At 42.5% G+C, this 27,838-nt stretch overlaps 1 protein-coding gene across 3 annotated transcripts in view; it reads left to right on the top strand.

Annotated features, from left to right (window-relative positions):
• The window catches only part of VWA2 (von Willebrand factor A domain containing 2), a 225,181-nt gene that overhangs the window by 143,289 nt on the left and 54,054 nt on the right, over positions 1–27,838 (top strand). For all 3 annotated transcript variants that reach the window (XM_069239310.1, XM_069239308.1, XM_069239309.1), the window contains 6 exons: positions 902–1,035; positions 8,149–8,281; positions 15,119–15,174; positions 21,322–21,429; positions 22,866–23,444; positions 25,288–25,839. In XM_069239310.1, coding sequence (XP_069095411.1) covers positions 902–1,035; positions 8,149–8,281; positions 15,119–15,174; positions 21,322–21,429; positions 22,866–23,444; positions 25,288–25,839 — 1,562 coding nt within the window. The remainder of the gene's footprint in view (positions 1–901; positions 1,036–8,148; positions 8,282–15,118; positions 15,175–21,321; positions 21,430–22,865; positions 23,445–25,287; positions 25,840–27,838) is intronic.

Genomic DNA, 27,838 nt, shown 5'->3' with positions numbered 1-27,838 from the left:
TGGGACTGCTGCCTTCCCTCATTGGCTGACCTAAGCAGCAGTCCCAGCCTCGTCACATAGTGGGATGGGGTCAGTGAGACTGCTGACCCCATCCCACTCTGACGAAGTGTCACTGACACTCGCCCTTGGCGCTTCAGGGCTTAAACCTGAAGCACCCAGGGTGAGTGTCAATGGGTGACGCTTTCCTCGTCACCCAGGGGAGGGTCTCAAGGCACCTTTGCTGAGCCGAGGAGGTCACACCCATGTGACCTCCTCAGCCCAGCAAAGTTCAGCTCAGGCAGCCAGGAGTCTGCGCAAATCACGCATGTCTCACTCCTGGCTGTATGAGCTGAAAATGAAGTGTCTGACAGGCTGACCTTTGTGCAGCCTGACAGACACTCTTCATGAGGGGCAAAAGGTGGGGGGGCGTGGCCCCTCCGTCCTAAAGGACGGGCCACGCCTGGTAAGTGGTGGAGTGAAAGTGTGTTAGAATTGGGATGCTGAACTTGTGAAGAATGTGGCAGTTCTATCTGACCAGGTGCGGTGCGGCCTCTAATGTGAGGTTGCGGTGCTGAGCCAACAGTCTCTTAGACATTGAAGAGAGATGGTTGCTGTTGCCAAACCCATTGAAGGGGCATGCTCAAGGATGAACAGGTTGGGCACATTGGTGGGCCAATAAGAGAAAGCTGGAACTGCTGCTGTCTGTGCCATACCTCCACAGTGACTAAATAGAGCGTTCTGTGTTCTGAGTAGCACTTTTCACAATGGATATTTGGCAATATGCAGTGGACTTTTGATAGTCCTGCCCATCAGCGTATTCTATTGTGTGCACTGAGAATGGAGCACATACGCAAGTTTCTTCTCTGCTGTGGATTGATGTGTATTTCCAAGCCATCTCATTGCTGTATATTTTGTTGTGCAGGTGGGAAGAGTTGCACATGTTGGCCAGTGAGCCCACTGAGAAGCATGTGATGTTTGCTGAGCACACGGACGATGCAGTAAACGGTCTATCTAGCACCTTGACCAGCTCCACTGTGTGCAGTGCTGTGCCTTCAGGTAACTCAACAGAGTAAATCTTTATAAACCACTACATTCCAATACTTTCTAGCTGCCATTGGCAAGTAGCCAACCCGACAATTCTGCACTATATCAAACAATACTGAACTCCAGAAACCCTGTGTCCGATCTAGATGACGTATTGGCATCAAATGTATGTACAGCATCCAACAGGAGTTATTCTCGTTTCACCACTCCCACCAATGAACACAGACATGAACATATGAGGGCCAGTGGTAGAGGCAAGGAAAGGGGTATAGAATAAGAGCAAAAATAGAGACACAGGATTCCACAAGGTGTGCTTCAACACTCAGCTGGTCTGTGAGGTCTGTAGAACGTATTGAGTTTCTACAAGGTAACAAGATATTCTAAATGTCCCAAGTGGCTGAAATCTCTCTGGAAGATATGAGATTTTGGCCTGCTGCGAATAGTAGTTCATATTTAGTGCGCTCCCACAAAGTGCAATACTCCATATGTACATTACTTCAGTCCACACAGTACCAGCCCTCTGCGATGACTGACATTCCCTTGACAGAAAGGCACCAAGTGTAACCACCTCCATTAGCATGAATCACAAAGAGCTTTTGCTAATTTACAGGAGTAACCGTTCTAGGTTACTACATTCCTGAAACCTGTATTCAACCTAAAACACTGGCATTATCAACTTCAGAGTTTGACCCCCCCGCAAAGCAGTGCCTAGATGTAACTCTCTGTAAATAAACCTCCTTGATCCATTCAATCTGGAAACCAGTTCCTTACCAACAACATTGGCACTGCAGCAGTTTGTTGACTCAGAATCTACGGAAGAAGTTTTTGACCTTCAAGAATGATAGGAAATATTAGTCAATCTTTGTTTTGGGCACAGACGTTAACATACACATGTATTAAAATATTCAGATCATTAGTGCACACCTACAAAGAGGCAAATAAAGATTAAACAGATTATTTTAAGATGATTGGTGTAGGGAATTGGGTAACTGGTTGAGGGGAGGTGAAACCCAATTTAAGCAGCAACCACAATTCTTGTCAGAATAAAACACAAGCAAATCTCAAATTAATCTGTCCTTAACCCTCTGGTAGCTTGGCACAAACCAGTCAGGCTTAACTTAAAGATAATATGTAAAGTATTTATGCAGTACTTCAAAACGTAATAAAGTTAAAACACTACATAAGATAGTACCACACCGATTTAGACAAATAGAGTAAAATAAACTGACACGGAAACAACAAAAATGCAATTAGTAGAAATGGCAATATGCAGTTTTGAAGATTTCAGTGAAAACAATGCTTAGGACTGCAAAGCACCAACTGTGGCTATCTGGTCGCGCAGGACCAGGACAAAGTCACAAGTTCAGGCTGACCATATGGATCGCAGGCCGGAAGCAGGGACCAAGTCAAACCAACTGAACAGAGTACCTTAAATCCTTGCTGTGGAGCATTGTGAGACTTCGCATTGTGTGCCACTATGTTGCGTCACACAGCAGTGGTTCCGAGAGGCTGAGGTCGGCAATGCAAGGTCAGATGCATCGCACAGCTCAGCACAGCAGCAGTTCAATAAAGCCATTGGTGGTGCTTGCGATGCCAGGTCCTGTTTCGTCATCAAGGATGCTGTTGATGAAGGCTTGCGATGTGAAGTCCTGCATTGGAATGATCACACAGTGGTGGTTCTGGGAACTTGTGGCCTGCGATGCAAGGTCCTTCGTCAGGGATGCATCAGGCAGCAGAATTTCTGAGACAAAACTGCAAGGAGATATGTTGTGTTGCATCTGCTCTGCCCAAAACACTACAGCTGGACTGGCAGAGCATCTTCAGTGATACTTTTTGACCACATTATCCTCATAGATTATCTATGGTTGCTGTATGAAAATCTTGCTGACCTACTACAGCGTTTGGCCCTTAACAATAGGGTTGTGCAAAATGCTGCAGGAACATCTAGTGCCCTATAGGCAACAATGAATGCTGAATTTGGTGACCTAATGAGGCTTACATAAAGTTATTTTTTACCGTCTCTAATGATGTAATTGCATTCTGATCCCACAGCACTAACCCACAAAGTGAGTGGCACATTTACTAAGAATTTTCATACTATCAGTAGCAATAGGTAGGAAGGTCTCAATCTACTCTCTCTACTATACTTGGATAATCCCTTTCCCTGCTTACTCCTACCCGAACACCAGATGGTAAAGTGTTTTGGCTTGCTTGAGCTTGGACCTTTTGATCTTATTAGAGTACATCAAAACTATTTGTTCTCAGAACCTAGATTCTAACTTCCTGGAGACCCTTAGTCTTACACTAAACAATAGATGCATGCAAAAGCTTGACAAAGTTGTGGCCTGCAGCGCAGCCAATAATATTCATGTATTAAGTAAACGGAGGATGTGGGGGAGTGGGGGCTGTGCAAGCCATCCTGTGCTTTACCCCTTGGAAATGTTAAACTTGTAGTTGAGTTTCTCCTAATAACCAATACTAACTCTGGAAAGTTATTACTGTATTCTAAGTGTATTGTTTCAATTAATTCAGGATCAGAGACGGTGGTTGTTTTGGTGGTTAGGAATTCACACTCATCTGCCGCACTGTACTTTGACGTCAGGAATACAAGACACAGACTTCTGTTCAAAATGGCTGGATATTCCACGGCTGGTTTAAAAATTCAAAGTGCATTTCAGCCACCACATACAATTAGGTTTCTTCAGTTGAACCCATGACTAACACCCACTGTTGGTACAATAAATTGTCTAAGAATAGGCGTCTTGATGAGGATGCATCCTACTGTAAGTCACACCACTTTCATTTGTGCTTCATGAACACCGACCTGTTGTCATTTGTTGGATGACCAAGACTGGTTGGAAATAGGGTCGAGTGTAACACGGAGGAGAACTGTTTTATTCAAATTCTTTGGTTTCTGGAAATGAGAACATGACTGATGTGGTCTTTGGAAAGAAGAGGTTGGTGGCAATAAAGCACATCTCTATCGCAGTGCTTAATTTGTATAAAAAAACATAATGAATTCCCAGGTCCTGATGCTTTACTTGGGGGCGCCCGCTGGCACTGCTGAATGTGAGGTTTTCCAAGTGCGAAGGCTTCCTTGCCTTGATTCGGCATCAGACCTCTTTCTTCCACCACCCTAAATTCCCGTCTCTGTATCTCACTCCTGCAGGTTGTTTTCACCCCTGCTTTCTCCCATTGCCAATGTTTCCCTGTCTTCTCTTCCTCCACCTTTTTCTCTTGCTATGGGTCAACGTTCGAGCATTAAAAGCAGGTCTTGCTCCCCAACGAGTGTCTCTGCAGCGCACATGTAACCACCAGGACAAATTAAGCAATGCCATAGTCACATGTGTGCACAAAGGAAAAGCACAGCTCTGTTGAGATGTCACCCTGCATGGAATAAGCAAATGTCGACGGTGAGGGAAGATTAAACATTCACATGCTAAAATCAACGTGAAAAAGAGGCTGGGGAATAGTCCTAATACAAGCTCGAGTGTCAGGCCCGAAGGGGCAGTGCGCAGGAGGCGGCATCCTGGCTCTGTCGAAGAGCAGTTGAGTGGTTTGTTGCTCTTTATTCTCCCTTAAAGAAGAAGCTTGAAGTTGCTGTGTACGTGAAATAGGCAATAAAAGTACCAAATACAAGGAATGAAAGCAGTCAGAGACTCTGCATTACTCCGGACCGGAGTATGTAACGATGTGCATATTAGACATACTCAAACACCCCATTTTCATATAGAACCCCTGGATGAAAGTTAAATTGAATCTATGTTAATAGTGAAGATAAATGTGATCTACTGTGTTTGGGATGCGTTTGCCTGAGTGATGCTGACTCGACCATCTCATTACAAATGGGTTGTATGTCAAAATATTAACTACAGGAATATTGACTTGAAAAAACCCAATTACTTCTATGTTTTCAATGTAAATATACAGAGGGCAGAATAGATTTCATATGTTAACGCCACCTCTATTTACCTTGCAGATATATTGTAAATCAATATTTGAAACTCAGTATTTTGGTGCAGTCAAACACTGCTAGAAATAGAAACACCTTTCACTCCCAATAGTTTGATCCCCTTAGACAGCTACTAACAGAGAACATACACAGGGGGAATATATTGGTCAGAGAGGAAGATGTGATATATTAGAACATTGGAATGCTGGAGGCTCCATTGAAAACAATGCAGTGCTGCGGGCTTTTACTGGCCGGTAAAAGCCCGCAGCGCCAACATTCCAATGTTCGCTTTGTTCACAGCAACAGCTGTGAACAAAGCCTCACGGAGCCCGAGGGGATTTAAATCCCCTCGGGCTCCGTGAACATTTTTTTTTTTTAATAGAACATTCTGCCCTGTGTGGCAGAATGTTCTAATAGCCTTAGAACCCGCCGTAGCGGGCTCTACCGGCTATTAAAGTCCCTCTCCCTTGTTAAATGCCCTCGCCTTCGGCTCGGGCATTTAACGCGGGGAGCGGGCCTTTAATAGCCGGTAGAGCCCGCTACGGCGGGTTCTAAGGCTATATTCATAGATATTGTGCTGGGGAGAAACTCAAACTCAAGTTGCATATAAAATAGTGTGGTATAAACTGAGAGGAGCTACAGGTAGGGTCCTGGGCATTAAGAAAGTCAAGTATGCAAACTGAAGTATTACACCATAGAGGTGCCAGGTGGCGAAGTAGGATCTGGATGTAGGAGAAGAAACATGGCTGAAGTCCATATTTGTGTAGCAGATGTGCACGTTAGGTGAATTAACAAACCTATTGTGGTTCTCAGCGTTTGTTTTAGAATTGGTCAAAATAAAAAGATTTCTGTTAGCATTTACAGTACAGTGTAGTCTGCTCCCTCTACAATTAAGCAACTGCCCTTGTTCAGTGTGTCAACAGCATCCTTCTGATATTCTTTGCAGCTTAGAATAAAAAAAACAGTGAAGGCCGCTTAAGAACCTTTGCTGATTTCCATTTTGACCCTTAACACGAATCCCACAAGGATTCCCGTGTTGCCCTATTATGATTTGGCTTGACAGTGCAGCTGTTGCCAGAAAATTATGTGACCATCGCTAGAGAGAGGCTGTGTCTCCGCTCACATGTTTTGTTAGGGCCAAAGTTGTATACTTCCACAAAAAAGTGCTTGCTCGTGGCGCACCTGTGATCATTTTGTTTATTTAACCAGCCGTCTGAGTTTAAACTGTTAACTGACACAAACATAGCATTGTAATGCTATTAAGCTGTCTTACATAACCAAATAACTTATAGTGCTTTTTTCTGGCAGTGGCACAGGTGGGAGGAGGGCAGTCATTAACGTACATGGATGTTTAGGTCTGGCCCTACAATCAAAACTGTCTCCAGACCTTTTAGCCTACACCAGTGTTATTCTACAGTACTTTGCTGCCTCACAAAAATACATCCATTCCCATGCCATTTACTTGTAATCCTTCATATTACCATAGAACATTATTTGAAAGCCAGACCTCTTGGTATGGTCAATACTTATCGTCCTTAGTACCATGGCTCGAGTCTACCTCTCTCAATTCATTCTCAGTTCACCTTCCACTTCCAGTGGATGCTCGCTCTATTCGTGAACTATACTTTGCGTAAATAAAGCGTTCCAAAATACCTCTTAAGCGTCCATCCCAGTTTCATAACCGGGCACCAGTTCTAGTAGCCCAATTCCACTTGAAAATGCCCCCTTCTATTTCGTGCGTTCACTTTAAGAATTTGAATACCTATTATTTCCCTCCATTCTCTTCTTTAATACATATTGAGATAATGTCTTCTTTCCTTGCCGGGCGTGTGCTTTAAACCATTTACTGTGCAGTAGGTTACCTCTCAACTGTCTCAGTTCTGGTGTTCTCCTTCTGGATATCTGGGGATGAGTCCTAATCACATTCAGATTGGGAATGAAAATAGGCATGGGCACCAACATAAAACTGATCTCATTAGTGAATTAGAAAGCTAAAAAGTGCCCCCTATTTTGAACTTGTAAAGGCACTCTGTAAAAGTGTTTTTCACTGTATGTGAGACTGCATTGATTTGAGCTTGCTGCAAGCAATGTTTGTTCTACTATCAGGGAAATCAACAGTAGCAACCGGTCCAGTAGACTACAAAAGAAGGCCCATAAACCCCCCCAAAACTGGCCCACAGTGACCTGTCAGATCAGCCCATAGTGCATACCTGATTGCCCTGTAGGCCAGACCGACTTTGATCCTAATCAACAATACACAGTGCACCTGAGGAGAACTCCCAGTGAGTTCTCTAGTGTCAATGGGACCTCTGTTTCTTTGCCAGATATGCCAGTCTGTATATGCCATTACATATATTTTGCTGTCCCCAGCTCCTTCACACATTTTCCTGCCACTTTCTGATTTACTAGTATGTCACCTCAAGATCCCTCCTCTCTCTCTGGTGGCTCTTTTCCTTTGCATTGAAGGCAGTGGTGAGTTTTTATGAACAGTGGGAAGTAAAATTTACTATTCTAACTCCAGTCTCAGAGCATTTGGGGAAAGAGAAACTTTTTCCAAAATACTCCAGGAGGATTACTTGCTATTCTAACTTCAGTCCAGTAATATGTTGGGGAATGTTAAAAAAAAATCCTTGTGTATTTTAAAAATTACTGTAATGTAATGTAGCATTGTCAGGGAGTACTGCTCTAGGAAAGCTGAAGGGAAAAGCTAGAATAACTCTCTAAGATTGTATATGGCCGCATATCTTAGTTGTCACTAGCAGTGCATATGTTGTATATCATACTAGACAAATGGAAAGCCTTCAGTTTCAGGTATTCCACTTGGATGTAGGAGAAGAACTGACATGCCCCAATCCAGAGGGTACGCTCTGGAATCCAAACTTGTCTTTAGAAGCAATAGTCTACAAACGCTTATACTATGATAGATGCCTCAAAATAGACAACTAGCGCTGACCGTGAATGCCTCCTGCCCCCACCTTTAAACTGTAGTTCCCAGGTAAGAGGTTGTTGGCAAATGGTATGTTCTAGCTTTAGAGAATCTAGCATGCATCAAGTGGATGATGCACACACTCTATAATAGACAGACTTATTTATTCTTATCACGAAACCTGCATGCAGCTCGACAGGGTGTGTATCATTAAAAACATACATTTGTGTGTTGTTGACTATATCAGGATGCAAGATTGGAACTTACCCCTGTGAGCGCAAGACTCTGGAGACAGTGAAAGAGCTGACGGGGAACTACATGTGCTGGAAGGGTTCCAAACAGCTTGGTGCCACATCCACCGGGCTCTGTCCATTTTACAGGTCAGTCTTTCTTCCCTGTTCCAGGTTACAGTTGGGTAATGGCAAAAATAAAGGTGTTTAACAGCACAAGGAAATAAGACGTCTCAGCAAGAATGGAATAGAAATTAGAGCTGTAAAATAATTATGTAATAACAAAAGATGCAACATTTGAGTTATTTCATGTTACTTTGATTAGCAGGAGGCTGTGTCCCTTTTTCAGTACCCATAAATCCGAGTCTTTGAGTGTCATTGTTCTCTTATCCCTTCCTCAGTATCACCTTGTTCCCAGTGATTCCACTTTCTAGACCTATTTCCTCATAAATTTAGCTCAAGCAAATTGTATTTCCATATTATCCCCAACCAATGGAAGGACATCACTGTGATCTGTATCATATATATATATATATATTTAAAATATATTTTATTAGTTTGCAAGTAGAAAAAGAACATACACCTTCAAGAGGTGACAAACATTACCCTTCCCCGGTTCCCTCCCCCCATGTTCGCCCCCAGCATACAATAGGTCATTCCTTGAACAGCATGGTCCTTTCAGATGAGAAACCTAGCAGAGTCGGTTATATGTACATTTATGAATTAGGGTCTTCATCAGTATCTGTTCCAGAGGCTGAATGCGATTGGTTCGATGCTGTATCACTTGGATGCTTGAGGCAATCTAACAAGGTGTCCCATTGTCTCGCCACATCCCGCGACCCACATCCCCGTGCTGCCTCTCGGTGTAATATGCTTCTCTCTGCCTCTGCCCATTTTATCACTGCATTCTGCCATCTTTGTGTATGAGGGTCCCTGGTGTCCTTCCAGTGTGTCGTGATCTCTCTTTTAGCCAGAATTAATGCTAGGTCAATATATCTATTGGTTGTTTTTTTGGCATGAGGGCGGAGAAAATCCCCCAGTAGTGCTACTAAGGGGGACAGTTCTAGCCTTCTATCTGTAACCGCAGTCAGACTCCGGAACACCTCCTCCCAGTAAGGCACGATTTTTGGACAGCTCCAGAACATGTGCTCTATTCCTGCCTCCGGCTCTGAGCAGCTGGGACACCTTCCACCTCCAGATGCGTACATTTTTGCTAATTTATGGGGTGGTAAGATACGCTCTGTGAGAAATATAAAGGTTAATCAATTTGAAGCGAGCATTCCTAGTTACTGTGTGTATGTGTGTAGTAATTCTAGCCCATTTCTACTCGTCTGTAGGTGTCCCCAATTCTGTCTGCCATGTCAGAGGAAGTTTATCAAAAGGAAGGGAAGTGTCTTTATGTAAGGCCCTATAAAGGGCTGATATCGTTCCTCTCTCGCCCCCCTGTGTGCAAATAATCCAGCAACCATCATGTATTGTCGGCTCATGCGATCCTGCCTTCCATGATCTCTGTATAATCCTAATAATTGCATTATATAAGAGAAACATTCCCGGGGGGGATATCAAATCGCTCCTTTAACTCAGTGAAGGTGCGTAATTCCCCGTTCTGAAACAGGTTCCTGTAGTACTGTAATATCATATGTTGCTAGTTTCATGACCCCGGTTATGGCCCACCCCCCCGGCATGTGGATCAAACCTTCTATTGGTATTTCCGGTGCGTACGGGAGTGCAGCTCGTGTGCGCTGTAGACTACGTCCCCAACACACACGCATAGTATGTAATATTTGTGGGAGCCGCTCATGTCTCCCCCTGGGGTGAAATAATACGTTCAGGAGGGCTGTGATCTGTGTAATATGTTGGTTAAAAGAACAAAAAACCCTACTCATCTGGTTCAGTTTAAATTCTATTAATCTGTTAACCCCCCAGGAAATTCACAGTGCATACTCCAGATCACAGCATGGTAGAATATAGTGTTTTCAGTCTTCTTGGGAAGATTGTATCACCAGTCTTTCCGTTTTTTAGGTCGCAGCCTACTTGCTAAAGACATTTTGGGGACTTTCAGAAAGTTGACCTAGGAATGCATTCCGCTTGTTGATTACCATTGGATTTTCAGTTTGTAACTCACACTTTCTGGCTTTCCATTTGCAGGCTTTATTTGCTTTAGGCTTTCAAGGTTCAGTTCGCCCCTCTCTTTGCTGAAACCGTGTTTAATGAATCTTTCCACGAACTAGCTTTATGTTAACATGCCTTTAAATCTTGTTCTTATCTCATCACATTTGCTGTGCAATCAAAGACAAAGGTCAAATATCAGGTTCTGTCTTCCAAGGGGGCTTGTTTACTTTTCTTTCTCTGACTTCAAAGTGAGAGGATTTATGTGACAAACTTGCTGGATGCTGGAGGTTTGAAAGATTTTTTTTCTAGCAGATGACAACATTTAAATGAAATGTGTAAGTATTTCAGAACATATCAGAATTATGAACGCATGAATGAAGCACATTTTTCATTTTGCTGGAAACAAAAACTTTCATGTGATCAAAATGAAGCATTAAACTAGGTGGTGCAATTTCCACAGATTTTCATAAGTGCACTGTCTAGTTTTTTTTAGTAAAACTGTATGTCTGTGCAAATATAATGGGCCAATCCAATTGAAAATGTGCTGTCTGTAATGGCAGTGTGCTCCACCCCATGAATTCTCCACTGTACGCTACTCCACTCTACTCGGCACCACTCCACTTTATACCACTCCACTTTAATCCACTGCACTCTGCACCACTCCACTGCACTCTATGCCACTTTACACTATGCTTATCTACTCTACCCTGTAGCACTCTACACCACTGCACTGCACTCTTTGCCACTGCACTCTACACCACTCCAGTCTAGGCCAGACTAATCTACTCTGCACAGCTCCACTCTACACCACTGTACTCTATGCCACTCTGCAACACTGTGCTCTATGCCAATTCAATTAACACCAATGCACTTCACTCTGTAACACTCAAATCTATGCCCCTGCACTCTATGCCAATCACTGTACACCACTCTAATCTACTCTACACCGCTACACTCTACATCACTTTACTGTATGCCATTACACTCTATGCCACTCTATACAACTGCACTCTGCCCTGCACCACTCCACTCTATGCCACTTGACTCTATTCTGAAACAATGTACTCTACGCCACTGCATTCTACACCACTCTTTGCACCATTCCACTCTATGCCACTGCACTCTACGCTACTGTACTATTAACTATTGCATTTTACGCCAATGAATTCTACACAGCTGCACTCTACACTGCATCACTGTACTCTTCGCCACTGCTCTTTCCCTTCTACTCGACTGTATACCACTGCACTCTGACACTCTCCTCTGCAGCACTCCACCACTGAACTCTGACACACTCCTCTGTACTATTTCACTGTATGCCACTGCACTCCATAGCACTATACCATACTCTGCACTGCACTGTTAGACTACTTTACACCACTTTATGCCTCTGCACTCTATGCAACTCAAGTCTACTCTGCACTCTACGCCACTCAACTCTACTCTGTGCCACTGCCCTCTGCATCACTTAACTTTATGCCACTCCACTCTGCACCACTCTACACCACTCTACTCTATGCCACTCTACACCACTCTCTATGCTGCACCACTCCACTCTGCACCACTGCACTCTACTATGCACCACTCTAATCTCTGCCACTACATTCTATGAGACTAGACTGTATGCCACTGAATTCAATGCCACTATACTGTGCAACACTCTATGCCAATGCACTCTATACCAGTCGACTGTACTCTGTGCCACTCCAGTGTATGCTACTCTACATGACTCCACACTATGCCACTCCAATACACAACTCTCTTTGCTACTCCACTCTACAACACTCCACTCCACGCCACTCTTCTTTAAGACACTAACTTTTATCCATGCTGAACAGCAGCCACGCTGGTGAACAACGTGGCCAAAGCACATTGGCAAAGCAAATAGCTCTTGCATAGGCAAGACCTATTGATTTTGCCAATGCTTGTCCTGAAGGGCGTACCTTAAGAGAGTTTCTGGGTTACTCTATGAATTTTCCAGAGTTCCTATTGGCCTGTGGTCACTCCTCCACCAGTCCTGGAACTTGTCCACCCTCTATTTCCCAATTTACTATCTCTTGCCCTTCTCCCCATCTTGGTATCTCCCATCCCTCCCTCCTTAGAATGCTTCCTTGCCTATGAAGAAGTAGTGATGCAGGTCATTTCTCCAGGGAGTCCTAGAGCTTGTTTTAAAAAAGAATAATAAAGGCCCTGTCTATGGTTCTTCCCTTTCTGACATTGGCTGGCTGAGAGGTGATTCCCCATGAGACCCTGCCTCTTTAATTAGGAAATCCCCGACCTATTCTGTGATGGGAAGGGGGAATAGTGACCCTGTCTGATTTCCTTGCATCCTGAGCAACCTCTGCTCGACCTCCCTGCCTGGAGATATGATTCCAGGAGAGGAATAAATATTTGATCAAAGTGGTCTTCTGATCGACCCCCTTCCCTAACTCATACCACTGGTACCCTACTGGTCTACTGGTCTGCAATACGTGGTTTCGCTGTCAGTGACATTCCAGTGTTATGGTGGCATGTAAGTCTTACAGCGGCTATCGGTTGTTGTAAGGTGAGACTCTAGTAAATCCTTTTTGTCATCACTGATACAGGCCGAGGTCCCGACGGGCTTGTCTGCTTGGAGAGGGTCAACAGTCATGTTTCGAGCCCTCCAGCTGCATTAGCTGGTGGGCAAAACCTGATAATTCCAGACCAAGGTGTTATGGTATTATCAAGGTGTATAGATGTGGTGTTAAGAATACTAAATTCACACCTATACTTGCATGCTTGTATCTATGGTACTGTGGTAGCTTCTATTCTGCAGTCGATATTCTTGTAGGTTTATATTGGAAACTCATTATTCTGATAGTACACCATGGACAGTATAGGGGATTTACGAGTTTGAGATCATGAGTCCTTTTCTTGGGGTTCTAGGACAGACATTTGTTACCTGACTGTATCCTGGGTGGGTACTGATAAGTGCCATTCATATTTTGCCCTGTTAATGGATCACCAATTAGGCTGTTAACTTTCCAGGGTAGTGAAGTTGAATAGCCAATGCATAATCAAGGAGGTATACTGTCTCGACAATCGGATACAGCAACGTCTTGACCTACCAAAATACATATTCGTCCTTGTCCTCTGGTTTTCGTGAAATTACTGAGCATAGAGTCCGAGGTAAGTAGAGTTTGAAATGGTTTAGCCTCTGCTGGCAATTTGCCTCATACAGTGCTGGACAGAGGGTTACTGTTGAATGGTGACAGCTTTCCACTCAGGAAAGGTGTTGGGGGAGTTTCACTGTAGCAGGGCAAACCTAACATGAACAAAAGAAAGGAACTACAGTTAGAGTTGCCACCTGAACTCGAGTAAGAAGAAGTACACGTTAGCGCCCAAGGGCTTATGTTTTGGATAGAGTTCTGACACTTGTCCTGCCCAGGTGTTCGTGGCATGATTTTTCTAAACAATGCAGAATCTAAAGCTCACTTTTAACAGCAACTAAAGAGAAAGACCTACTGTCTGCCTCGGTGATGACCACCAGGATGGAGAAAACTGGATATTTCGTGCTCAAAGCAGCTATTATTTAGGATGAGAGACATATTTCCCTTATGTAATATTTGAGCACACGATTAATTGTGGGTGTAGGTGCTTATGCAAATAATAAAGTTGAAGTGCAAAATAAATTAACTGCATAAAGAATGCACCCTGAAAACAATCACGTTCAAGTGTAAACTTGAGAATAATGATAGCATGCTTAACTAGCCACTGTATAAAATATAGTTTAACAACCCATCAATTTATGTTTGATTTGACAGGGCATGCCACCTAGAGTAACTAACTGCAGACGTTTCTTGTAGATTAATTTTTAACTGTTTAATAAATGAGTGTATCTGCAAGTGCCAAACTGAAAACAATTTCATGAGTCAGTAGGTAGTGTTCCCAAGAACTGGCGATAAAAAGACCAAAACCTATAAACTCAAGTGCTGATACCACTGCTGGTCCCTTCATAGCCTTGAACGAGTCTTGTGAATAGTCAATAGCCAGCCACCCTGACTCTGATTACAAACAGCAGAGTCAAACCATGGAGCGCCTCAACTGGACATGTAGATATCAAATTGACGGATGGACACGTATGGTATGACAGAAAAACTGAACTGGGAAGGTCAGCACAGCTTTTTTCAGGCAATCGGGAAGACTTTAGCCTCAACAGTAATTACTACTCAAATGCAGTGAAACTGCCCTGCCTCCCTTTCTGATTGTTCTGGATGTGATGACAGGTTGTTGCTTGATGAATTGACTTGGCTCCACCTAGTATTTGACTATAATTGAGTTGGTTCAAGTGATGGTGGCTTGTGTCAAACTGCCTTCTCCAGTTGTGATTGGCTCTGGGCATTTGAGTGATATCACATTTGGAATCGACTAAAGTTTGTACATGTTGATTGTCTGGACTTCCTTTTAGTGTAGGACTTAGTGGTAATCATCGAGCTGCGGGAGGAAACTAATTCCTTCACTTGGTACAGCATATGTGGTATATATGAGAAATATGGCCTGATTCCTCTTGATGTTGCTATAGTGTATTCTGACTTTTTTTATCTGCAATATTCATGAATGGATGTGTTCTGGAATTCGTTCTGTCGGTGTTGAGAACATTCCGGATGAATCTTGGGACTGGTCATGGGTTTTTAATGGTATTGATTAGTTTTTGTTAGTATTTGCATGCAACCAGTAGAATTACCTTAGGTTTTTTGCGAGACATAGGTAGTCCAATGGTCAAAAGTCCAAATTGCTACAAATGGGTCCACTCTGAGCCATTTGAAACTGCCCACCTTTTCTTCCACTGTGGCTATTTTGCTTCTGGTGCTCTGTTTACTAACTCTTCTGTTTTACTCATGTTTTGTTCCCCAGCTTTAATAGATTGTACACGAAGCACCCAACTGTATGCTACAGAACCATCTGCCCAGGTAGGTGTTTCTGAAATCTCGTTGTATTGCATGAGCCTCCTCAAGGCACCCCCCCCCCCCCCCCCCCTTAATTACATATCTGTGATTGGCCCTGGCGTGTAGTTGTAATACTGTTCTGATTATATGTTTGTGCATGCACATTTTTTAAAAAATCCTACGAAATGTTTATGGAGCAATTGTGTATGTTGTTGCTTTGTAGTCCGTTTCGTGGTTTTGTGTATGCATGTGTGGTGTGTTTCTTTACAGTGTGTGTTTCTCAAGTTTGAGTGTGTTTTGCACGTATTTGTGTAAATACTATATTTGTGTGAATAGCGCAAAGGTTAATTTGTAATTATCTGATTGTTTCTATGTTAGAAGAATATCATTTGCCAGATGACAAACTTCCAAGATAAATCTAATTTGCACCACGGTAACTTCTGTAAAAAGAAATAGAGCAAAATAGCACAACACTTCCATTACGACATATTGTGCTCAGTAGCACTTTGGTAGACATTGGCATCATCTGGGCAATTTAATCCCCTGCAATAGTTAAGCAGGCCTTGTGTTTTGTGGTGTTTCTCGTTAGGCATTCTTTGTATATAGCACACTGACTGCTCCTTTTGGACTCTTTCTGTTGATATTCTCCTTATACGTTTAAATGACATGTCCCTCTGTATGTAGTCATATGTGTCATCTGTAGGTCGGCTTCTGGGTTTATTATATGCTCACAACATTTACACACATGCTTCTGTATAACATACTTCCAAGAAATCACATTCCAGGCATGTGGTAGTGAAATGGAAGCCCATAGCCTGGATCTTGTAATTTTCCAGGAGGCTTTGACCCTTGGCTCCTTACTCCTTTAATCTGTGACAGAGGCTCATGATTTTTGTAATATTTTTGCATTTGCATTATTATGCTGGGTTTGTGACCGTGAAACTGATGGAAATTTGCTGTAGTCCCTCTTGTTTAACCTCATTCGAAACAAGCATTATATAGTAGTGTTAAAGAGTGTGAATGCCCCCCCTTTAATAGGACAAGTACAATCCTTATCGGTACAGCCTGGAAATATGGTATAACTGTTAGACCAATGTCTCGTGTCCCCATATGACTTTTGATTTAAGTAAACAGGGAGGCATCATTTGACTATTAGCTTTCTTTGCTTTTCAACTTTTTGGACAACGAATGACTCAGTGTAAGTTACAAGTGGTTCTATTAATGCCCTTGCATCTGAACATCATTCTGCACTGTTCTCTTTATTTCTATCCAATTGCATCTTCGCAGTGCTTCCTGTTAATGGTATTTTTTATGGTATGGTCCACTGCTATTACCAAGAAGTGGCCACGTTTGGCGCTAGTGGGCTCTCCTCTGAACATGAGTTGAATTCAAAATCATAAAATGAAAGAATTGTTGTATAGTGGAACCAAGGTCTTTCTATTTCCAAGCAGGACCTGATCACCTCATTGCATTTTCTCCCAAAAGACAAACTTGTACACTCGTCTTCCCTCTCCTTTCTGTCTCTCCCCTTAGCATCAGACTTTAGCACTTCTCCTCAAGATCACAGTCATTGGAATCACGCTGTACTTACTGTTGATGGCTCCAGTTCTTTCGTCATGCTTACCACCTTCACTCAGTGACACAAGCAAACTATATTTTTTCTACTAACCTCGCTGGCTTGGTTAATCCCCATAATTGAAAAAGCAAACCCCTCTTACTCACCTTTTGACCCTTTTTTTCCTTTGAAATCATCAACTCCCTAGCAGTATCATCATGTGTCCTATCTTCCTTGATATCACTTTTAACCACTTTCTCAACCTAAGTATATACTCTCAGTGGTTTAATTCTGCATTTCCACACTTCACCCAGAGAACTCATTGCTGACCCATGTATTTTGGCCAACTTTTGGTCTCTCTCTCCACATCCATACCTCGCTGAAATAGTTGAATGCTTTTACAAACCTCTTGCTGCCTTTCTAATGACTCACAACCTAATTACCACTATTCAGTCTGGATTTCCAACCCTACACTCAACACAAACAGCCCTACATCATGTAGCCATTTTTATCATGGCTACCTTTTACAATAAACTCTCATCCCTACTAGAATTCTGTGACATCTCTTTGGCATGTGACCCTGCTGAGTACATGTCCTCCTTTTCACACTTGCTAGCCTTTGCTACCACAAATTAAGCACTCAAATTGTTCTACTCGTATTGCTCTGATCATTTGTTTCTGTCACACAGGGTTTCTAACTATCTGCGCCAACTCCTCTGCCACATGGAGTCACACAAACGTGATCCATTAGTTAGTGTTTACTATTGTCTTTATGCTCGCAACACACAAATCTAATCAGCTCCAACTTTCACTTGCTATCTGCTAACCATCACTGGATGGAAACGTGTCCACCTATGCTAAATCCTTCAAGATTAAAATCATGCACTTTTTTGCTAAAACAGTAAATACTGATATTCAGATGCATATACTATTTACTGCGGAACTATCACCCCAAAATTATTGGCCAGAAGCTTTGGTTGGTAGCTATATCGCATGCCAGGCGTTGCTGAAACTTGTGTATTTACAAGGGTTGGGTACTTTTTACATGGGTAAGCTTTGTCTTACACGCTGAATTTTATGAGTAAATCACAAGCTGTGATTTACTCATGAATTTCCATGAGTAAGGAGAGACGGGGAAGACATGAGTACTCTTATAAAACGGTGTGAGACTTGGGCCCAGATATCTATTCCATGAAACCATTTCATTTAATTTTCTTCTGTATATTATTAAGTTTCTGTCCTTCCAATTATTGTTTTAACATTTTTTAACCTTGAAAATGTCCCAGCCCTTTAAGCTGCAGAGGACAAAACATATTTTGGCTGACCACCGTAAGAATAAAATCCATAGTGCCAATAAGAAATTATCTAAAATGAAACATTGGAAAATGAAAATCAAATCAACCAACACATCTGTGATGGCCTCTTGAAAGAACTGCCTTTGCACATAATGTGATTTCCACTGTAAAATCGCAGTATTCACATTTAATTATTTATGCATAGGTACCAAAAAATACGGGGTAGAATGCCCTACATGCGGTTTATAAAATGTACAAGGCACCATGAATTAATGTTTCTAACAAAAACACAGCTGATTAAGTGTGAGACTCGTGTTCTTCGCGGTTTCATACTCATAGAAAAATGTTTGTGATTCTGTCTGAGATATTTCATCCTTTAAACCACTGAGATCACCAGATCCCTTCTCAACAAGTGAAAGATCTAGTCTCAGCTCTAAAACTCAGCATTGGTGATTCTTAGTGGCTTGGATGCCCAGATAAGTCACTATGGGCTAGATGTATGAAAGCTTTTTGCATTCGCAAACGGTGCGAATGCCCGTTCGGGAATGCAAAAAGCCATTCCAGAATGTATGAAAGACATCCTGAACGCAATTTTATGGAGTCGCTAAAATAGCGATTCCTTAAAATTTCGACCCTGTTTAGAGAGTCGCAAATTGCGACTCTCTAAATAAGAAATCGCAAATAAGGATTCCTTATTTGCGATTTCTAAGCACATATAAGAAGCAATTCCTAAATGCGATTTTGGCATTTAGGAATCGCTATTTACCACCAGAAACCATGTGCAAATTTTAAAAATGCATCTAAAATGCATTTTTTTAATTTACATGTAAAGCACACATGCCCTTTTGGCATGTGTGCACCTTACATGTTGCCAAAAATTATTTTGGGGTGCAGCAGAGGGGGCCTTAGGCCCCCAGCACCCTGGGATTTTGCATTTCCAAAATTGAGATTTCTGGTTAAGATATCGCAAATTTGGAAATGCAAAAAATTAGCAGATATGGGCACCCATAGGTGCGATTGGGGCCTGTATTGCAATTTGCGATTCGGTAATAGCATTCGCGATTTTTAAGAAATCGCTATTACCGATTCGCAAATGTGATACATTGCATTTTGCAAATCAGGAATAGCGATTTCTTAAAAATCGCTATTTCCGACTCGCAAAAGGCCTCCTTGATACATCTGGCCCGAACTTACTAGTAATGGTTCAAAACCAATCATCCCGGCTTATTACCATGCAGGTTCTTTGTTGGAAGTCCTTTTTGCTTCCCCATAGCTAAGCGAAAAACTTTAGAAAACTCCACTCTCTATGACTGTAAGAAAACAGCTAACATTCCAACCAAGCAATGCATCGCATTAGTGATTTTTATTTTGAACTTTTTATTTATTTTGAAACTTTAAATATTCTTTTTTTTACAACTTTATTTGTGACTATCCGAGAACAAAATCCATATTTAACAAAGTGTCTCCATTACTCCTAACCCACTAGCTTTATGTTCTCCCCCCTTTCATTCTAGCATCTAACTGGTCAGAACATCGTTATTTTACAAGTGTCGAATTGTCTTCCCTTTCTTGCTAATCGGACCATATTGGCTGGTTTAAGGAGCAATCTGCCTCTATCTTACTGGTGATAGTCGAGGAGGCTGCGTATTGTCGCCCTGCCTGTGCCGGAGATGCGATGTTGGGGCTACACTGCAGTCATTCCATTGCTGAGCTACATACGAAATCCAGCAATGAAAAGAACGCCTGCTCAGTTTTGGTACAGGAAGTAATTATTAAACTAATAGCTCACGATAGGTCGTTATTTCTTCGGGGCCTGCATCATCTTAGTTTAGTTGGTGGTGGATCGCTGCAGACCACTAGTCTGCATCTTTCTGCAAATGTGGTTTATTTATGGAAGAACACGAAGAATGGTTGATGCTCTATAGGACTATGCCTTCTAGTAACGGACACCAGACACAGGTCTCTTGGCGGGTAAATAACAAGTGGTATCGCCCACTCAGTGGCACTACAGTGTTGCATAGTTATATCGAGTTTCCACAAATAGTCCCCCTCCTCCTTATTGCCTTGATGTTACCTGAATGCCTTGAGAGCGAGTCCCTACTGCATGTAAGCAAGTGTCTTCAGCTCACCAGAAATCTACAACAGTGATCGAAGGAGATGACACCACAATGGTTTCCCACCAATGCCCGACTCCACAGAGCCTCCGCTCAGGGATGGTCTTTGCTCTTTCATCCCAGAATCCCTACCACAATAAGCAGGGACTCCACCCATCCTCGAGGGCAGAGGTCAGCTGTTATGTAGAGCACCTGAACAAGGATAGGGGTCTGGCCGTCCATCACCCTCTGACAGCTCCGTGATATTTCAGTAGAGAAGGATGACTTCCTCTACTAAACCACGAGCTTTAAGCGGAGAACAAATGGAGAATCTAAACATTTTTACTCGTGGCAGCTTTGAGTGGGTCGTTTCTACACACACAACTTCCCAGGCTCAGCAGCAGAGAGGCTTACAATCAACGAGGTGCGCAAATTTGCTGGTCAGGACTGGTGTTTTGCGCCAACAAAACCAAAACTCTAAGCCCATCTAACTTAGTGCCCATCGTATAAATCAGATGGGAAATAGCTTATTCAATGCAAAGCCAAAGGCATGGGGTTTGGCGAAAGCATCTTACGCATGTTATCGAAATAGAAATGTTTTCTGACTTTAGGTATTTCACAACTAATTTTCATCTTATTTTATTCTTTAAATTTTAAAAGAGTGAGTCCATCAACACTGAGTAATTACAGCGCAGTATAATAACTTGAAGATATAAGTAAGATTAACTACAGGATAACTTCTAAATATAGAGAGAGACAGGCAACATTTTTTAAAGGAGAGATTGAAGGGTATGTAAGCTTGAGGCAGAGTAGCTGGAGAGACAGAATTCCTCTGCATAGTGATAAAAAGCAAAACGTAACAAAAGCTAAATTGATTGTGATAATATTTTAGAATTGCTAGTCTTCCAGGAATTCTCTCGTGTCGTTGGTTCACACATTATTCTTTATTTGCATAACATTCCTACTATGTGAACCCATTGGTGTTTGTCTTTTAATTGAGGCCCATATTATATGTCGTGTACTCGTTTTGCTGTCCTATTGCTAAGGGGCTTTAGTGGTTGGACTCTACAATAAAGCTTCTTTTTTTCCCAGTCTTGCGCCGCTTGGATTATTACTTTGCGCACAAGGAGCACGAGGAGATGCATAGATTGCTTTAATTATTGACTTTATCTCTCTTATTGTCGCTGTCTTTCTCTTGTGTGGTAAATCTGTGTTCCTTGCTTCCTAGATCCTTGTGATTCCCAGCCCTGCCAGAACGGGGGGACGTGCGTCTTGGAGGGGTTTGACAAGTACCACTGCATCTGTCCTGTTGGGTTTGGAGGGGATGCAAACTGTGGTAAGAGCTCCACACTGTGCTAGCCTCCTTGTGCACAGTGTTCAAGGGCGTAGCTATCAATAGTGCAGCAGGCACTATACTATCAAGGCACATGGGTCCGTGAGGCCCACTGCAACCCAATTGTAAGTTTTTTTAACAACCAAACTGAAGGAAGAGGTGGGTATTTTTCTTTGCAGTCATTAGGGCTCATGTCACCCTTACTAGGCCACTCATGGTGCTTTTGCCTGTCAACCCAGCTCCCCTTGCTACGTGTACTTAGTTTACAAAAGTTATTTTGCACATCAACACCAGATCCTTGGTGGTGGCTCCCGAAGACCCCGTAACCTGTCTGTTTGTAAGGTTGTTAATATCAGCTGTTCTGGTGAGTTCCATATCCAGAAGTAAGGCCGGCATAATATCTTGCCTAAAAGGGCAGAGGTCTCAAATGGGCGCAACCCTGGAGGTAGAATCTGAGTTCACGCAGGAGGTTGTATCGAAACTGGATGGGGCTAACAAGAAGGGTTACAGTGGCTGACGATCACACTGCCTCTTAGGGCCTAATGCAGTGTTCGAACTGGATACCTTTACATTAATAACATTCTGTCGCAGCTTTAAGGAAAAATAGAAGAAAGGAATAAAAAAGTGAATAATTGCTGGAAAGGAGCAATACTGCAGGTGATGCTATTTTTAGAGAAGGACGCTGGTGTTATGATGTCTCCCATTGACCTGAAACCTCCCTGACCCCTGCTAAATAACTCATAGAACATAAGATGCTCCTGAATCTAACATGGATCATGTGTCTGTGCACAAGAATACCGGAATGAATTTGTTTATATATTGCCTCAAATTCCCTTTGACACTCTTCCTCAGAACTAAAGCTCTGAAAGGCCGCTGCCCTAGTGAGTAGTCACAGAAATGAAGTTTGGAAACTGTGCTGGGAAAAATATTTCACTGTTGGAAATGCAACATAATGTATAACAGCAATGCAGTAATTTTGCTGTACAAAAGCTACCTTACTGTTGCTCATTGAATAAACCATTGGTATCATGCAATGTTTTAGAAAATTATAAGCAAAGCAGGGGTGTGAGGGGCAGACTGAAGCCACTGCTGTGTGGTGGGGAAGGGGCAGAACAGGCAGCCAGTGTGGTTTAGAGGTCCCATTTCTTAAGGGGTTCTGGTTTAGCAATTCCTCCCAAAGGGTCTAGACGCTAGCACCAGCTCAAAAACCTAGGGGCATTACAACTAACGCATATTTGGGCTTGTGGTTGAGATCTTGCACAACACCCCTCCCCCACTTCACTTTGGGTTTTGCCACTAAGAAGCATATAGCTGTTGAGGATTCACAGGGACTATAGATCAGATATATAGTCACTCTACAATTGTCTCCTATAGTATAAAGCATTATTTGCGAATTTGGTGTTGACAACTGCTTAATACAGTGTTTTCTATTTATTCAGCACCAAAGCTGAGTCTCGAATGCAGTGTGGACCTTCTCTTCCTGGTGGACAGCTCGTCCGTGACCACACTGGAGGGGTTCCTGCGACACAAATCTTTCTTGAAGCGGTTCGTTCAGGCTGTGATGGCAGCCGACTCTCCTGTGAATGTGGGGGTGGCTCAGTATGCCAGCGAAGTTCGTATGGTAGTGCGGATTGGAGAGTACCGGGACGTGAGTGAGCTGCTGAAGTACATTGATGGCATGCGTTTCCTTGGGGGTAGTTTGTTCACTGGGAAAGCACTCCGGCAGGTCACGCAGCATGGTTTCAAGAGCATACCAGCCTTTGCGGATGTGCGTGATGATCTGCCTCGTGTGGTTGTCCTCCTGGCTGGGTCTAAGTCCCAGGATTCAGTGACTGAGCCCGCAAAGTATGCCAGGGACAGAGAGGTGTTCCTTATTGGGGTTGGAAGCGATACTCTGAAGTCTGAGCTGGATGATATTACAGGAAATGTGCTACAGACAGTCACATACTCCAGGGCAGAAGACCTACACAACAAGATTCATGCACTCCACAAGAAAATCTGCAGCGTGGACAACTTAGGTATGTGCTGTTATGGAGGAATTTGTGTATTCATCCATTTGTTTATCTGTCTGTATCTCTTAGCCTGTCAATGTCTATATACTTTCCTTTTCTTTATCACTCTATATGTGTAAACTTCTTTTTTTTCTAATTTCTTTCTAATACCATTTCTCAGTTGTTTTTTGCTCTTTACTTTGGTATTTCTCTTTTTCTTTCCATCTACTCGATGCTGTCATTCTTTGTGTCTGCCTTATGCATGCCATTTGGTTAAATTATCCATTTCACTGTCTTTTGTTTAATCACATTAAAGCGCTTTTGGTATGCAGGTGGCGGGGGAGGCAGTAGGGACCCTGGTGTTGCCTGGTGAATCTGGACATGTGAGCTAACCATCAATAGCATGGGGATGTTCTCTTTACACTGTATTTTGCTTTTGCAAAACCAGTGATTCGTTAAATCAGGGTTTGTGGCCTCAAAACACCTTTGTGCAACATACAACAGACATTCGTGAGCCAAGAAAGTATTTTTCACTTGAAAAAGGGCTTTTGCAATACATGCCAAATAATAATTAGGGGAGGCATGAAAGGTGCGCTCCCCTCCTATTCATTAATTGGAGGTTGATGAGTAAATGATTTGCAACCGGCAAGCTGCCTGTGGAACAACTTCCACTTTGGAATTCGTGGTGGGTGGCTGCATATCAGTTTTCGTATCTAAAGGAGCATCTGCTTCTTGTAATGAAAGGTGTTGCTTCAAATAAATGTTGGCAACCACATAATTGGAATGCAGGGACTGACAGCTGTCTCTCACAGAGTCCATTCCTGCAGTTATAGGCAGTTGTAAATGCTTGCAAAAGCTTTCAGTTTACACAAACTGTGTTTTGCGAACAGGACTCTGTACATCAGGTCCCCAGTTCATATAGGGAATCTGAAAAACAGGGTAACAAAGCACTAGCAAAATATATATTCTGGGATTTTGAATGTAACATCTTTTCTATTAATTTAAGCCTGCATGATGCCAAACAATATTGAATTATACTCAAACTTTAACACAAAATAGCTGAAATATGTTTTTCCCACTGCACACAATTATTAAGATGTCTTTGGGTAGAAAGCAACAAAGAGTCAGAGATAGAGGCAGGAAGAGAGAGTTCTGATAGGGACATGAATGAAAGTTAGCGTGAGAGAAAATGAGAAAGATCAGTTTTCATGGGGTCCCCTAAGAAGGTGGGGCCCTGGGCTATTGACCACTTTTCCTATCCCTTAAAACTTTTTTGCCCTGTCTGCCAAACCCTTAGTCCACCCACCCCGTTTAGTCAGGCAGGCCCATTGACTTTGTCGACCAAATACTTCCTCTCATGGCCTCATTGAGGTGGGGCCATTGGAGGAATGACTTCACACCGTCCACCCTTTGCAAAGTCTTTTCTTTCCTGTCCATCGTCACCAGGAAAAACCAGGTGGTAAGGGATAGAATAAAAAACAATAATGACCCCCACACACTGGGAGAAATCTCTTAGTGTGTGGGGGCATTATTTTTTTCCAAAAACAAACTCCTGCTTTGAGAGTATGTTTTTGTATAACAGAACATTTTTAAAAAAGCTTAATGGACAGCCATCATGACTGACGGTACAATCTGTCATAGATGTCTGTATTGACGGAATAGGTCATGACAGTGTCAATGAAGAGAGTTATCGGCAGGGGTGGTGGACAAATCTCAATTTGGTAAGTGGAGGTCCCTCTGGACTCCACGGGTATTATCCTTCACCATGCCACTGGAGTGAACGCTGTCCATCAAACTCTAAATCATTCCCTAAATGTTACTTCAAATTCTCTTGCATGATGTGAAAACAAGATATCTGTCCTGTTTCCAGGCTGTCAAGCACAATCGTTGGACCTGGTGTTTGCAATGGATGCCTCGGCTGCCGTCAACAGAGAATATTTTGGTCAGCTGAGAAACTTTATCAGAAGCACATCTCTGCAATTTGATATAAACCGAGATGTGACCCAGATTGGCCTGGTCACATATGGCAGCCGACCTCGGACTGCCTTTGGTCTAGATGCCCATGACACAAGTTCAAGTCTTCTCCAAGCCATCAACCAGGCCTCCTTCATTGGAGGCGTGGCTTCCACTGGCAGTGCTTTGCTGCACATATATAGTGATGTCATGACCATCCAAAAAGGTGCCAGGCCTGGGGTTAACAAGGCTGTGGTGGTGATAACAGATGGAACTGGAGCTGAGGATGCCACTGTACCTGCTCAGAAGCTGAAGAACAATGGCGTGACCATCTTTGTGATTGGTGTTGGGGACATACAGAGGGACTCCTTACTGAGGATCGCTGGCTCAGACAATTATTTAATCCAGGTCCCATCCTATGAAGATCTCATACACTTTGAAGATCTCATTGTCCAAAGAGTGTGTGAAGGTAAGACACAGTCGTTTATTTGTTGTTGTTTTTTGTTTTGTTTCATGTACCACATGATTAACATTTTTAACACTTTAAAGCAGCCAGTGACAATACAGATCTCGATAACAAGGCACAACAAATGATTTACAATTACTATCTGAGGCAGTAGACAGGACACCACACTTACCACTGTCGTCAATAATAGAACCAATTAGAAAAGTTCCCTTATTGGTGCCCGAGTTTGGCAGGGATCAGCCACCACCATCCCTTATGTAGCAACAACAAAACTTTGTCCTATAACCAAATGTAAGCAAGAAACGCTGCACTCAATATATGTTAACCCAGTCAGTCCAAGATCATTAAGGCAAAAGAAACAGTCTTACGGGCTGCAAATTCAGTTTTTTCACTTTGAACATATTGCAAAAAGATCTAGTGTAGGAATAAAACCAGTCCTTTATTGAAACTGATTGTAGCATGTGCAATGTATCTTGATGCTGACTTTTGTTCTTTTGCCATAATGATCTTTGACTGACTTGATTAATATACATTGAGTGCTGGCTTTCTTGCTTAAATATGACAAGGCAACAGACATGCACACCCCACTAAGAGATAGGTTGGGGAAAACGGGAATCTCCTTTTCTTTGGTACTAACTGATTACATGTTGAAGGGCTGCTTGAACTGGGATGTTTGTTGATTATTGAACAGTAATAGTTAGTGTGAAATCTTACACTGAGGACAATGTTGATGCTGAGAAGCAGTCCTTTCTCTTTATTCTACTTGGCAGGTTAAATATGTCTCCTTCATCAAAGGTTTGATCACCCTTTGTAGTAGTGGGTGAGTGGTTGGTTGCTGTCTTCAGATGTATATAGTTTTTCCCTTGCACTTTAGTGATGTCATCAATTATGTCACTCGACATGTCATCAGCGATGTCATTTAGCATATTCATGAGTGGTGTAATATGCACGGTACAATCAGTGCATAATGAGCCCAGGTTATAATTACTTTACATAATAATTCCAGGCAAATTTCAGTGGCTATTCGTTTTTGTTGTGTAACTATAAATGTACCTACACAGTGTTTTTTCACTGAATTTCTGATTTTTTGTTAAACATACACTAAGGCCTATTAACCAAAGCTAAACATAACTCCACTTTATCCTTTATTTTGTCCCACATCCAACTGTTCCTTGTGCCTAAACACCTATTTACATTCACACGCCATTGCACACTCAACCATCAGTGGGGGTTGGCCACATCACCTGGCCTATAACACAACCAACGCAGAGGCCAATACCCTACAGGTTCTGCCTTTATTTTAATTTGCAGGTTTTGCAAACTTCTACAAGTGTATTCACTTACCTTGGACTGTTCGTGAGGGCCACAAATCTGGTTTTGGCCCTCGCCATGCACAATTTTCTCATCAATAATGTTATTGCAAATGTTTCAGTGATATTATCAATTACGTTATAGAAGATGTCATGACTGATGTGGGATGATTGGCAATACATGATGAAGGAGTGAGTTATAGTTACCTTACAGCACAAATTATAGTTTCTTGACATAAGTATAACTATAACTGCTGAATTTCTATGATTTCGTGTGTGTAAAATCTGAACTGTACTATAATGTTCCTGTAACCTTTGGGATTTTTAGTGAATTTTAAAGTTTTTTTAAATTCTATTTCTTAACTATGACATCACTGTAGCCCTTCATTTTTTCAGTGACTTTCTATGTTTTTTTTAATTGTATTTCCCAACTATAACGTTCCTGTAACCTTTGGTTTTTCAGTGAATTTCTAGTTTTTTTAAGGGAAAGTAATATTTAATTACCATACGTTAGTCCAGCAACTGCCACACATGGCCTGCGACCAACCCTCGCATGCCGCTGACCCCACGCTGTGCATGGCCTTAAGCAATGTGCGGCTGGGGTATGGCCGCAGGGCCTGATCTTTGACCAGACCCTGCAGCCACAGTGTCAAAGGCAGCCAACCCAGGAGGGGGGCATGCAGTACTCCTCA

This window comes from Pleurodeles waltl, chromosome 6 (assembly GCF_031143425.1).
Source record: "Pleurodeles waltl isolate 20211129_DDA chromosome 6, aPleWal1.hap1.20221129, whole genome shotgun sequence".
NCBI lineage: Eukaryota > Metazoa > Chordata > Amphibia > Caudata > Salamandridae > Pleurodeles > Pleurodeles waltl.
The sequence above is the reverse complement of the archived record's forward strand: the minus strand, read 5'-3'. Positions and strand labels throughout refer to the sequence as shown.